Below are 14,893 nucleotides of genomic sequence, written 5' to 3'. Positions count from 1 at the left end.
ATTTACCGTTGAAAAAGTATTACTTCATACTTAGGTAAATTATTCTTCTTCAAAAGTCTTCCGGAAATTACTGAAATAATTTCCCTCGATTAAATTTTAATTATCGGCCCAAGCGATTAAATTTCTTAGCCACCTTATTCCTCCAAAATTACATAATGAGCCCCATCAATTAAAGAGGCCCAACTATAATTATACTTCCAATTACTTATTAAAAGGCCCCAACAAAAATTAAACAAAGGCCCAACCTCCTCAAAAAAAAAACAAAAGAGGCCCAAACTTCATTACTCTCCTACCCCACTTCTCTCTCTCTCCTCTTATCTTCCCTCTCTCTCAGCCGGCTGCACTTCACACCGCAGAGCCGCCGCCGCTCGTCGCCGGGAGAGCTGCTGCCCGCCGGAAGACACTGCTGCCGCCAGGAGCTGCTGCCGTCGCCGAGGGTGCTGCTGTCGTCGCTGCCATTTGATCGTCGCCGTCGCAGACCGCAGGGGAGGAGCCGCTGCTGTCTCGTCGGGGAGCCGCTGCTGCGGGAAGGGTCGCACGACGCCGCTGCCGCGGGGAAAAGCTCCTGCCGTCGGAAGCCGTCGCCCGCCCCGGATCGTCGAGCACGGCTGTCCGCCGCTGCCCGCCGCCGGCGGTGGATTTTCCTCCTCCGAAACTATTCCGAACCCGCCTGGAAACACTCCGCAAGGACTCGCAACACGTGTTATTAACATAAAGCTAAGTTCTTTCTAAGCTTCGGCAAAGTACGGCGATCGTTCGGAGGGTTCCACGTTGAATTCTACTTAGTTTGATTATGGAAGAAAAGCTATGGAACAAGGATGTATATCATGTATGCAAAGCTAGTAAACGACTCATGCTTTGAGGATGGAAGAAATGGTATACCTCAAGAGCTTAAATTTGATGGTGGTTGAACAAAAATGGTGGAACCAACTCCTTCTTCTACCTCCTTCCTCTCGGCTATCTCTCGCCGCTTCTTCTTCTCCTTCTTCTCTCTTCTTTTTTTTTTCTTTTGCCAAGTGAAAGTGGTGAGTGGGTTAGAGGGGTTTGAGAAGGGTGTAGGTATTGATGAGGGAAGTGGAGAGGTGGAAAAACCGATCGGTCATCATGGGGGGAAAGAAACCGTCGACGTGGGGGGGGGGGGGGGGGAAAGAAGGAGGAAATTAATTTGGCTTAGTTAAATTAAATCTATACTTGGGCTTCCATGATTTAATTTTAATTGGGCCAAAATCAACAATTAAATCACAAGCCCAATTAGAAAGGATTTAAAGAGTTATTAAAATTCAAGTTATTTCATATTTAATTGGACTTCAAATTTATTTTGGAAAGTCCAAAATAAATTCATACATTTATATATATATTTCGTATTTTCCTTCATCAATTAAAATTCACGGTCCTTTATTAAATTTTTTATCTCGTTCTTCATAACCAAAAATTTAAAGTACGAGAAATCGTACATAATTTATATTTGGTGTTGTTCCAAATATAATATTCATTCAACCGTTCCTTGCTTTACGCGCGTCGTTATCCATAAAACATATATTTCTTTCCATTTAATTCATTCGTCTTGCTAAAGAATAGCAATTTCATCATCGACCTTTCAACGAGACCTTAAACATGTCTCCCAACGTTTATTTTTAAAAAGAAAACACATTCCTTTTTCCCATCAAACCCATAAACCATAATTTTTCCCATAACACATCTATCGAGAAGCATAGCGTTTCGAAATAATTTTATCAATTATTCCGTTACATAAAAGTAAATTTCAAACTTAAGGTACGGGTGTTACATTCTACCCACCTTAACAGAAATTTCGTCCCGAAATTTACTCATTTCTAACGAAAAGTTCCGGGTATTTCTCTTTCATTTTATCCTCGAGTTCCCAAGTAGCCTCCTCGTGGCTATGGTGTTTCCAAAGTACTTTCACGGACGCGATCGATTTGTTCCTCAACTCTTGTACTTTCCTGTCCAGAATAGCTTCGGGCTACTCCTCGTAACTCAAGTCAGGATTCAGAATCATTTCCTCCTGATGAACCATGTGTTTAGGATCGAACACGTACTTTCGTAATTGTGACACATGGAAAACATTGTGCACAGTCCCAAAACTTGGTGGTAGTGCCAACCTATACGCTATGGGTCCCACCTTCTCAAGAATTTCATAAGGCCCTATGTATCGTGGCTTCAACTTCCCCTTTACACCGAACCTCGTTATCCCCTTCGACGGAGACACTTTCAAGAACACCTTATCTCCCATATTGAACTGTAAATCCGTACGCCGGACATCAGCATACGACTTCTGTCGGTCTTGAGCTTCTTTTATCCTTTGTCGGATTTGTCGCACAATCTCAATCATCTCCTCGACCGAATCTGGCCCGAGTATTCTTCTTTCACCAACCTCATCCCAGTAGAGTGGTGATCTACACTTCCTCCCATACAATGCTTCATATGGGGCCATATTTATTGTCGCCTGGAAACTATTGTTGTAGGCAAACTCGATCAAAGGTAGTACTACTTCCCAATTTTCTCCTCTGTCGAGCACCACAGCTCTTAGCATGTCCTCAAGAGTTTGAATCGTTCTCTCGGACTGTCCATCGATTTGTGGATGGAAAGCAGTACTAAAATTCAGTCGCGTACCAAACTCTCGTTGCAAACTTATCCAAAATCTTGAAGTGAACCTGGTGTCTCGGTCCGAGGTGATTGTCACTGGTACTCCATGTAGCCGAATGATTTCTTTCACATAAATCCGAGCTAGCTTGTCGGATCCATGTGTTATAGGGATAGGTATAAAATGCGCACTCTTGGTGAGGCGGTCTATGATTACCCAAATGGCCGTATTCCCTTGCCGGGTCTTTGGTAAGCCTGTCACAAAATCCATAGCGATATGTTCCCATTTCCACTCCGGGATCTCCAACGGTTGCAACTTCCCATAGGGTCGTTGATGTAAAGCTTTTACTTGTTGACATGCCAAACATCTCTCTACAAACGAAGCTATGTCCCTCTTCATTCCATCCCACCAAAATGATCCCTTCAAGTCCTGGTACATCTTTGTACTTCCAGGATGGGAGGTGTATGGAGTCTCGTGTGCTTCGGTCAAAATTTCATTTCGAAGTCCTTCGTCGCCTGGCACACATAGTCTCCCCTCATAGGTGAGAGCATTATCAGCATCTTCTCGAAACTTCTCTTGTTCGCCCTTCCTCACCTTCAGTCGAATTTTCTCCAAATTTCCATCGTTGCGTTGCCCTTCTATTATCCTTGTCCGCAGATCGGATGCAATTACCAAGGTGGCAATCTTTCCCTTCACGGTCTCCGGTGCTCTTACTACCTCCAATCGCATCCAGCTTAAATCGCGAATCAACTCCGCTTCCTGAGTGAGAAAAGTAGCCAACTGCGGTTGAGCTTTCCGGCTCAAAGCATCCGCCACCACGTTTGCTTTACCCGGATGATAGTTAATACCACAATCATAATCCTTGACTAGCTCGAGCCATCTGCGTTGCCTCATGTTCAAATCTTTCTGCTCAAAGAAGTACTTCAGACTCTTATGGTCGGTAAAAATCTCACACCGAACTCCATAGAGGTGGTGCCTCCAAATCTTCAATGCGTGCACAACAGCCGCTAGTTCTAAGTCATGAGTAGGGTAGTTCAACTCGTGTGGCCTCAACTGCCGCGAAGCGTAGGCAATCACCTTACCATTCTGCATCAGAACACACCCCAGTCCAATCTTCGATGCATAAGTGTAAACCACATAGTCTACTCCCAGTTCCGGCACGGCTAGAACAGGTGCGGTGGTCAATTTCTCTTTCAACAACTGGAAGCTAGCCTCACACTCCGGTGTCCAATTGACCTTGGTCCCCTTCTTCAATTGTTGAGTCATTGGTCTTGCGATTTTAGAAAATCCTTCAATAAATCTTCGGTAGTATCCCGCCAGACCAAGGAAACTCCGAATCTCGTTTGGGGTCTTTGGCGCCTTCCACTGTTGTACGGACTCCACCTTTGCGGGGTCAACTCGAATCCCTTCGGCTGTCACAACATGCCCCAGAAAATTTACTTCCTTTAGCCAGAATTCACACTTACTGAACTTGGCGTATAACTTCTCTGTTCGGAGTGTTTCCAGTGTGATCCTTAGATGCTCCTCATGTTCCTTTTCATCCTTCGAGTAAACTAGCACATCATCTATGAATACCAGGACGAACTTGTCCAAGTATGGGTGGAATACTCGATTCATTAAGTCCATAAATACCGCCGGAGCATTTGTCAGTCCAAACGGCATTACTACAAACTCATAATGCCCATACCTCGTTCGGAAAGCCGTCTTGGGTATGTCCTCCCTTCGTACCCTCAACTGATGATATCCCGACCTTAAATCCATCTTCGAAAATACTCCTGCTCCCCTGAGTTGGTCGAACAGGTCGTCTATTCTCGGTAGAGGATACTTATTCTTGAGAGTCAACTTGTTCAATTCCCGATAGTCTATGCACATTCTCAGTGTCCCGTCTTTCTTCTTCACAAACAACACCGGTGCTCCCCACGGCGACACACTCGGTCGGATAAAACCCAAGTCCAGTAATTCTTGTAGCTGGATTTTGAGTTCTTCCAACTCCTTCGGCGCCATCCTATAGGGTGCTTTCGACACTGGTGCGGCTCCTGGTTCCAGATCGATAGTAAACTCTAACTGTCGGTCAGGAGGAGGGCCTGCCAACGCATCGGGAAATACGTCAGGAAACTCACGTACCACTGCCACATCTTCAACTTTCCTCTCTTTCTTGTCATGTCCTTGTAGATACACGAGATAGGCCGGACGCCCCTTTCTAATCATCGTGGTTGCTTGAAGTGCTGATATCACACAAGTTCGTTGATTCATCGAAATTCCGTGGAAGGTAGAGGGCTCCTTCCCCGGGGTTTGTAACGAGATTTGTCTCTCTTGGCATCGGATAGTGGCATAGTTTTCAGCTAGCCAGTCCATCCCCAGAATAATGTCCACATTATCCATCGGCATAACGTGCAAGTTGTGCGCCACTAAACTAAGTTCTCCCACCGTGAGTTCTATGTTCGAGCAAGATTGTGAAATTTCTACAAGGCCTCCTACCGGTGAGTCCACATTCATCTCATGTTCAAGTTCATCAACAGGCAGTCTTAAAGCATTCACGCAGGAGTGCGATATAAAAGAGTGCGACGCACCTGTATCAAACAGAACAGCAACAGGCATATCAAGTAATGTTCCCATACCTGCTAGATTATCTTGCTTTGGCTCTCCCTGTGGGGCTCTTGCTTGATTGCGTCCCAGGGCATAGGCCCTGGCTTGAGTCGGGTACGGTTGGCGACGCTGCTGCTGCTGCTGCGGAGGTGGTGTAAGATTCCCTCGAGGTCCGTTCGGCTTTCCCCCCACCTCCAGTATTGTTGTTGCTCGGGCACTCTTTGGCGAAGTGTCCGACTCCACCACACTTGTAGCACACGTTGGTCCCGACTCTGCACTCTCCCATGTGGTTCTTCTGACATTTGGCACAAGGAGGTGCTCTCTGACGGAAATCTCCACTTTGGAATGGAGCAGCTTGCTTTCCTTTTCCCTGGGAAGAGTTTGGGGTACTCTGGAACCTCTTGTTGTCGAAGGGTGCGCGGTTCCCATCCCATTTCCTCTTATCCCGGAAATTCTGCTGTGAGGTCGGCGGTGTTGGAGTAACCGTCCTTTCCCGTGGCATCGCTTCCTCCACGTCCAATGCACGAGATAATGACTCGACATACGAGAGTCTGCCACGGCATGCCAAAGCCATCCTGATTTCGTGCCTCAGACCGGCACAAAACTTCTCCGCCATCTTCTCGTCGGTGTTTACTTGCTCGGGTGCATATCGAGACATGTCACATAGGGCACGGTCATATTCTGTCAGAGTCATCTGCCCCTGCTTTAAATTGTAGAACTCGGCCTCCTTTGCCTTACGGTAGCTCCTTGGAATGTATTTGTCATACAGTTCCTCCTTAAAGTCTTCCCACGTCAGGGTGTCTAACTGCTCCTGCGTCATTGTCCGTTGCTTAGTCTCCCACCAGAATTCTGCGGACCCGGTGAGCTGATAAGTCACGCACGATAGCGCTGCTGGTCAGTGCACCTCAAGAACTTAAAGATGCGTTCTATGGCCCGAATCCAGGTCTCGGCCTTGGTTGGATCTCCCATTCCATCGAACACGGGAGGACGTTCCTTTCGAAACTCTTTCTCGATGTTCCGTTCCGGCTGTGGCGGTGGTGGAGGTGGTGGTGGTGGTTGTCCTTCGGGACCCACACTGCTTTGGGTCTCGTTGCTTGCCCCATTCTCGTGGTGAACTGCGGCACGTCGGGGAGGCATTCTGTTCAACACATGCATTAGTATAAAAACCAACTTTACCATCACCACTCCACACAACCTTTCCAAAGCGATAACACAACTTTCCATACACAACATGGTAAAACGAACACAACGATAAAACAACGGAAGCTTAATCATCTTAAAACCAACAAGTACGTGTTTCACAAGGTCTTTGAAACAGGGAAGGAAAAACAACGGCAAAAGAAACTACTACATAGTTCGTTCAAGCAAAACATTCGAAACTAACAAAACAGTAAAAGAACACTACTCCTCGGGAGCTCTCTCATAATTCGCCCCTTCCTCGCTATCAACTTCAACCTCTCTCGCAAGGGGCCCTTCTTCGGGGTCTTCCTCATCCTCCATGGGATCCTCCTCGTCTTCAAGGGGATCTTCTTCCTCTTCCTCATCACTCTCCCGCACATCAGTAGCGACGTCGATATGCTCATCAACCACCAGGACTTCCGTCGCGGGAGGTGCGGAGGTGCGCATCCCAAGTCTTCTCCGCTTAGGGCAGTTTGGTTGGGGCGTCTCACTCTCGTACCGACCCCCGCTGTAGGGACTGCGGCTCGATGAGGACGCCTCCTTCCTAGGAGGAGCATAGGGTGGCGGTCCACCACGAGCATCGACCAGTACTTCCAAGAGAACCTTCACAAAACCATGCATGTCTCCCTGCATGTTGTAGTCGGGAAGCTTTTGCCAGATGTATGACCGTGAAGCCTCGTCGGCCCACCTATTCCAAGGTGCCGGTAGTCCATCAATCAATCTCTTGATTCCCTCATAGTGCCTCACTCCACAGCCATGAGCATCCCGCCATAAGGTCAAGTAATCAGCGACATAAGATATCAAAGGGGCCCTCGCGTCCCTCTCGAACTCGCGATACATTTCCACCGCCCGCAATCCATTCTTGACGTACCTTCCCCTTAGCGGTGCGTGGATCGTGATCGCCATCTACAAAAAGTAAGTTCCCTTAGCAACCACTCGCAGAAAAAAGAAAAAAAGAAAAAGGGCGAGGTAGAAAAAAAAATATAAAACGTATAGAGAAAGTCATCCGTGTTACCGTGCATATACCTGTCGATTTCTATAAGGAAAAAGTCATAGCAGTTCTTTTCTTGTTAAGTTATCATCTAAGGATAGATGTTTCGTATTTTATAAACGTGGTACTATTACAATTTCGTCAATCTTTCGATCTAACGCTAATCGCGCTTCACAAGGTTTTCCCTCGTCTCGTCATCTCATCATTCCTTGGAATTCGCGCCTTTCTGCGCTCCATTCATTCTTTTACTTCTAATATGCTTCGTTTCAAACTTTTGCCTTATTTCATGTTGAGCGCGGCGAGACGGAGTGTTGAGCTTTAAACGGATACTCTTTTAGTCTAGCGAAACGAGTCTAGACTAGATTGAATAAACGACTCTCGGTCCAGAGCGGAAGGAAAAACACGGCTCTGATACCACTCTGTCACGACCGCACTTCCTAAGGATAGGAAACACGGGAAATCGTGACTAATGGGGGAATTAAGAAGCGGGGAGAAGGGGGAAAGATACGATTCAGGCAATACAACATGACAATCAAAGGCGAAATGCCATTTAAGTCAACTAACGTTTCAATCCTGAAGTTTACAAAATGAAAGATAACAGAGTTCGACAATAAAGAAAATAACAGAGTTTCTGAAAACATTGAGTAGCGGAAGCAAATTTTGAGAGTGTAGCTACTACTACGTATGAAGACATAATAGTAACCGGAACAGTGATTTGATACGTTCTTGGATCATCGCTCAACATCCTCCGCCTCCCGACCTCGCTCAACCTGCACATAGGGAAAACATATGCAGGGGCTGAGTACTTAGTGCACCCAGTGAACTCATGCCCAAAAACATTCACCGTTAAGATATGTCAAGCCATCGTCGAGTGAATCCCGGGTTTTACTTTAAAAAGGCCGAGAGACACTAAAGTTCATTTCCTTAAAAAGTGTCCGCGTGGACTAACATCATCCTCCATCATATACCATATCTGAACCATCATGTGAAATGAGACTGTGGCCACAATCTCGATCACTGGACCGGCCGACCTAGGGGACGGCTCACGGTCCCCATCAGTGCACTAGTCTAAGTAGGGCGTAGACCCTAGTTAGACCCGAATTTGTTTACCATCAAAGTCTAGTAGAGTTTTATTCTAGTAGACAATCAGATAGGCAGTTTCAAAACATAAACACGGCATGACATACTTATAGAAACATCCTTATAACATCGTAAGCATATTGATTCAAAATAAACGTTAAAGAATAAAGTCCACCTCAAAAGCTTATGATTTCCGTAAGAATTCCTCGTTCCGACTGTTAGAGTGCGTGCGAACCACCTTCTCGGAAAACACATAAAATTCATATCAAACTTCTGTAACGACGATAATTAGAATGCATGCACTCTAATTAAAATCTTTTAATTCTCTTTCTCGATTTTCGCGCATTTTCGGTTATTCGGCGGCCGCCCAAGGCGTCGCGTGCGACGCCGGTCGGCCGCTTACGCTCGCTCTTTCCTCCGTTGGCTCCTCCTATTTTCCATAACGTCGAAAATAATTTCTATAAATTATTTACGCGCATACTTTAATTTCCGTAATTATTTACCGTTGAAAAAGTATTACTTCATACTTAGGTAAATTATTCTTCTTCAAAAGTCTTCCGGAAATTACTGAAATAATTTCCCCCGATTAAATTTTAATTATCGGCCCAAGCGATTAAATTTCTTAGCCACCTTATTCCTCCAAATTACATAATGAGCCCCATCAATTAAAGAGGCCCAACTATAATTATACTTCCAATTACTTATTAAAAGGCCCCAACAAAAATTAAACAAAGGCCCAACCTCCTCAAAAAAAAACAAAAGAGGCCCAAACTTCATTACTCTCCTACCCCACTTCTCTCTCTCTCCTCTTATCTTCCCTCTCTCTCAGCCGGCTGCACTTCACACCGCAGAGCCGCCGCCGCTCGTCGCCGGGAGAGCTGCTGCCCGCCGGAAGACACTGCTGCCGCCAGGAGCTGCTGCCGTCGCCGAGGGTGCTGCTGTCGTCGCTGCCATTTGATCGTCGCCGTCGCAGACCGCAGGGGAGGAGCCGCTGCTGTCTCGTCGGGGAGCCGCTGCTGCGGGAAGGGTCGCACGACGCCGCTGCCGCGGGGAAAAGCTCCTGCCGTCGGAAGCCGTCGCCCGCCCCGGATCGTCGAGCACGGCTGTCCGCCGCTGCCCGCCGCCGGCGGTGGATTTTCCTCCTCCGAAACTATTCCGAACCCGCCTGGAAACACTCCGCAAGGACTCGCAACACGTGTTATTAACATAAAGCTAAGTTCTTTCTAAGCTTCGGCAAAGTACGGCGATCGTTCGGAGGGTTCCACGTTGAATTCTACTTAGTTTGATTATGGAAGAAAAGCTATGGAACAAGGATGTATATCATGTATGCAAAGCTAGTAAACGACTCATGCTTTGAGGATGGAAGAAATGGTATACCTCAAGAGCTTAAATTTGATGGTGGTTGAACAAAAATGGTGGAACCAACTCCTTCTTCTACCTCCTTCCTCTCGGCTATCTCTCGCCGCTTCTTCTTCTCCTTCTTCTCTCTTCTTTTTTTTTTCTTTTGCCAAGTGAAAGTGGTGAGTGGGTTAGAGGGGTTTGAGAAGGGTGTAGGTATTGATGAGGGAAGTGGAGAGGTGGAAAAACCGATCGGTCATCATGGGGGGAAAGAAACCGTCGACGTGGGGGGGGGGGAAAGAAGGAGGAAATTAATTTGGCTTAGTTAAATTAAATCTATACTTGGGCTTCCATGATTTAATTTTAATTGGGCCAAAATCAACAATTAAATCACAAGCCCAATTAGAAAGGATTTAAAGAGTTATTAAAATTCAAGTTATTTCATATTTAATTGGACTTCAAATTTATTTTGGAAAGTCCAAAATAAATTCATACATTTATATATATATTTCGTATTTTCCTTCATCAATTAAAATTCACGGTCCTTTATTAAATTTTTTATCTCGTTCTTCATAACCAAAAATTTAAAGTACGAGAAATCGTACATAATTTATATTTGGTGTTGTTCCAAATATAATATTCATTCAACCGTTCCTTGCTTTACGCGCGTCGTTATCCATAAAACATATATTTCTTTCCATTTAATTCATTCGTCTTGCTAAAGAATAGCAATTTCATCATCGACCTTTCAACGAGACCTTAAACATGTCTCCCAACGTTTATTTTTAAAAAGAAAACACATTCCTTTTTCCCATCAAACCCATAAACCATAATTTTTCCCATAACACATCTATCGAGAAGCATAGCGTTTCGAAATAATTTTATCAATTATTCCGTTACATAAAAGTAAATTTCAAACTTAAGGTACGGGTGTTACACTCTCCCACTCCACCACTCCAGTCGTTGCTTTTCTTTCTGTTACTTCGAAAGTAGTTGCTTCAGCTCCAGCCACTCGAATTTTCGATATTCCTTTTTATTTCTCAACAAACGAATGACATCTTCTTCTGGAAATCCTAGCTATTCTTAGCATGATAGTGGGAAATATCATTGCTAGTAATTTTTGACACGATACGATAATCTCACATAAATGCGCACGAAATTATTGGGTTTGGGTTAAGCCTTAAATTGTTCGTGTCCTTATAGCCTATAGGGTTGCCCAATAAGAACCCAATAATTTGGGGTTGGATTAGGGTTGGATGCAGGTTGGATACAGATACCTCATTAAGAAATAATATTATGCATTTTTAGTTGCACGAATTTTAATGCACAATTGGTAAAGTAAGAGAGATCAAGTAATTAAATTATTGTTAGTGGAGAATGAGTCTCACCTCAATATAGAGAAAAATAGTTTCCAAAATTAGAAAGTGTATATACTCTTGTGGGACAGACTAAAAAATAAGAGTGCATACTCGTATGGGACGAAGGGAGTACTTTACTTTAATTTTATAATTTCTTGTAAGTCAGGTTTGAATAGTGTAAAACGGACTTTTATTGAATAAATCAGGTTTAATCATTTTATATTAGGTTTAATCGTGCAATATTAGGTTTTAATTAGCAGTCCTACACGCACTCCGACGAGTCTTGTTGAGTGTGATCTGCTTAATATCTACCATTCATTTGAGAAGAATATTTTACTCCTCTTTGAAAAAAATGATGACCTATTTTTATTTTACTTTATCACTTAAAATTATATTTTTTTAATAAGATGAGAGTCATTCTCTACCAACAATAATTCAATTACTTTGTTTTTCTTTTTTTACTTTACCAATTTTATATGAGAACTCGTGCATCTTTATAAGTTTTTATTTTTAAGGGACAAAGGGGAGATTTATTTTCTTACAAAAAGGGGCAAATAATAATTTTCCATTATTTTTGCAATAATTCAAACTTCCAACTTTAGAAATGTCTTACCAATTAAATTAGATTTCATAGTAAATTTGAAAAAAATAAAAATTTCCATCGGTCCCATAAAAATAGGGCACTTTCTTTTGTCGTCCGTTCCACAAAAATAACCCATTTCTATTTATGGAAAGTTCATCCCAACTCATTACCCATATGTATAATTTATTTACATCTTATAAAACTACATTTAGTTATTAAACATTAATAATAATGTGAGTCTCACTATTTACTAGTACTATTTTAATTATTCATTCTCTACCTTTCTCTTATTTAACTAATTATGCATTAGTTTATGTGTGTTGTCTCATATGTTCCTATTTTTATGATATGGAAAGAGTAAGAAATATTTAATGACCCTAGAGTTCCCATTAATCATTATAAGTATACGACTCTCCCTATAATATTTTGTTAAAGAGTTAGGCTGCATATTCCGTTTACATTAGGGCATGATGTAACAAGATTTGAAACGATGACGTCACAGGAATAAAATCCATATTAATATATCATGGGATCTGAGAAAAACCCTTCGACTGTCAATCCGAAATTATTTATTAATTAATTACTACGGAAAGTAAATTTGTTTAATTATGAATATATACCTCAAAACCTAGCTTTAAATTATAAATTTAAAGTTTAAGAGTTGCAAAGGAAAAGATTAGTCCATATCTACACTACGTCATACAGGACGTCAGCAAACTGACTTCACTATCCTATCTTGACCACTGTTAGAAAATTCCTCACGTTTATGAAAACCTAGCTATGACTCTTTGAAATTTCAACAAGACCAAACATTAACAATTCAATTCTTCTGTACTCAAAATTTTATTTCAACATTTAATTTTCACGTTACATATTAATGATTGGCTAGAATGTAATGATTTATGAATATAGCATGTAAAGTGTCCAATTAAACCTTTTTAAGGAACTAATTTAGTCAATTCTAAGAAGTAAGAAACGAATAAGAATCATACGATTATAAATTTTTGAGGCCTTCAATCGATTCACATCAACATTAGAAAGTAAAGGAATTCCAAAGCCATCACATTGACCAGCCAGATTCAGAGCATGTCAAAAATTTGGTCAACATCAGACATTTCCCACGTGGGAACCACTTTTGCCCCAATTGATAATCTGACATGGCAAATCTACAGCCATTCTTCCTCCCATGACCAACCCACCCACCCATCCAATCATAAAATAAATTTCTATTTCGTTCCATATAACTAAATGTAGTCGCAAACTATTATGGAGGAAAACAATAATGTAAATGGAATATTAGTAGTATATAATTTATCAAAATTTTGTTTTGGTATACAACACAAGGTTATATTAATACTCCATCTGAAAAGAAATGTCTCTATTAACAAGGAATGGAGGAAGTAAATTACTACACTTATAATTGATTAGAGATTGATGTATCCTAATTAATCATAGAGACTTGGCCTCCTAAAATTCATCCAAATCAGTATAATAATTAGATACCGAATTGCTCTCGAGAACGACCGAACACATGAGAGAAGCGAAATCAACCGATACAGAAACTCAAGTTTCTAAATCATATTCATTAACCATCCAGAAAGCTGCCATTCAAACTAGCAACAAAGCTTTATATATAGCCAACAAAAATCTTACTCCCTACGTCTTATTCTAAGTGGAGCATTTCTAATTCAGCACGAGATTTTAAATAGTGTTGATTTGTGAGTTAAGTGGAGAGGTCTTACATGTGCATCATAATATTGTTTGAAGTAGCAAGTTATTGTTCTATTTTTGCATAGAATTTGATATATAAATAGTGGGACCGGGACTAGGGAGAATAAGAAATTCCACGTCAGCCATTAGGCTTTAATAGAATGTTCCACGGAAACTATATAAATGCCACATAACTCCAACGACAAAAACATTGAAAACAAACAAACAAACAAGCATGGATGAGAGTAGAAGCAAGAGCAACGGCGGGGAGGTGAAGTACAGGGGCGTGAGGAAGCGGCAGTGGGGGAAGTACGCGGCGGAGATACGGGACACCTCGAGGCAGGGGGCGAGGGTGTGGCTGGGGACGTTTGGCACGGCCGAGGAGGCGGCTAGGGCTTACGACAGGGCGGCCTACGAGATGAGGGGCCATTATGCGATCCTCAACTTCCCCGAGGAGTACAACCTGCCAAGCAGTTCGTCCCACTTCGCTGCGCCCCCGGGGGGCTCGCAGCAGGGGCGCCAGGTGTTCGAGTTCGAGTACTACGATGATAAGCTTCTTGAGGAGCTTCTTGATGATGATAAGAGAGACAATTGACCAATAGGTTTGATTGATCAAATCATTTTCATCGCCATTCTGAATTTCCTGTGAGACTAAGGTGAATAAAAATTGCAATAATTAAATTTCATCTGCAAGAGAAATTCATGTGTAGCCATTGAAATGGAGTGCATGCATCTGCATTTTACTTGTGTGCGTGGTTGATTTTATGTAACCAATTTCTTCTTTTAAATTTGATTATATGGAAATTGGATTCTATAAGGCTCCGTTCGGTAGCATACATGTTGACAAATGAGAAAGAATGGATAAAAAATTATCACACATCATTGTACGTAAAAAGAGAGATGAAAACATTACATAAATTTTTTGGGCCAACCCATTCTATTATCAATTGGTTTTAAGATGAACCATATGGATTTCAATCACGGTATCAGGTCGGATCGTCGATTTTGGGCCAAATTTAACCGACCAACAGTATATCTGGATTGAAACATGAAAAGATGACCGACCTAGCAAGATATTTGGCTCTAAATTTGTGTCAGTTTGATAGATGTCACGATCGCACTTCCTAGGGATAGAAAGCACGGGAAATCGTGACTCGTGGGGGATTTAAGAAGCGGGGAAGAAGGGGGAAAACATACAATTCAAGGCAATACGACTTAACAAACAAGGATGAAGTTTCATTTAAACCGGTCAACGTTTCAACAAAAACCCAAGTCTCAAAGTAAACGATAGCAGAGTTCGGCAATAACGAAAATAACAGAGTTTCTTAGACATTTGATAGCGGAAGCAATTTGAGAGTATAGTTACTACTACGTATGAAGACATAATAATAACCGGACCAGTTCTTGAAATCATCACTCAACATTCTCCGCCTCCCGACCTCGCTCAACCTGCACATAGGGAAAAC

General features: G+C 42.6%; 1 protein-coding gene across 1 annotated transcript; it reads left to right on the top strand.

Annotated features, from left to right (window-relative positions):
• Nucleotides 1–13,662: 13,662 nt before the first annotated feature.
• On the top strand, nt 13,663–14,238 carry LOC121776536 (ethylene-responsive transcription factor ERF095-like). Its single transcript, XM_042173706.1, has one exon. The coding sequence runs from the start codon at nt 13,663–13,665 to the stop codon at nt 14,020–14,022; it is 360 nt and encodes a 119-aa protein (XP_042029640.1). The 3' UTR covers nt 14,023–14,238.
• Nucleotides 14,239–14,893: the final 655 nt, after the last annotated feature.

Source organism: Salvia splendens, chromosome 18, assembly GCF_004379255.2.
Source record: "Salvia splendens isolate huo1 chromosome 18, SspV2, whole genome shotgun sequence".
Taxonomy (NCBI): domain Eukaryota; kingdom Viridiplantae; phylum Streptophyta; class Magnoliopsida; order Lamiales; family Lamiaceae; genus Salvia; species Salvia splendens.
The sequence above is the reverse complement of the archived record's forward strand: the minus strand, read 5'-3'. Positions and strand labels throughout refer to the sequence as shown.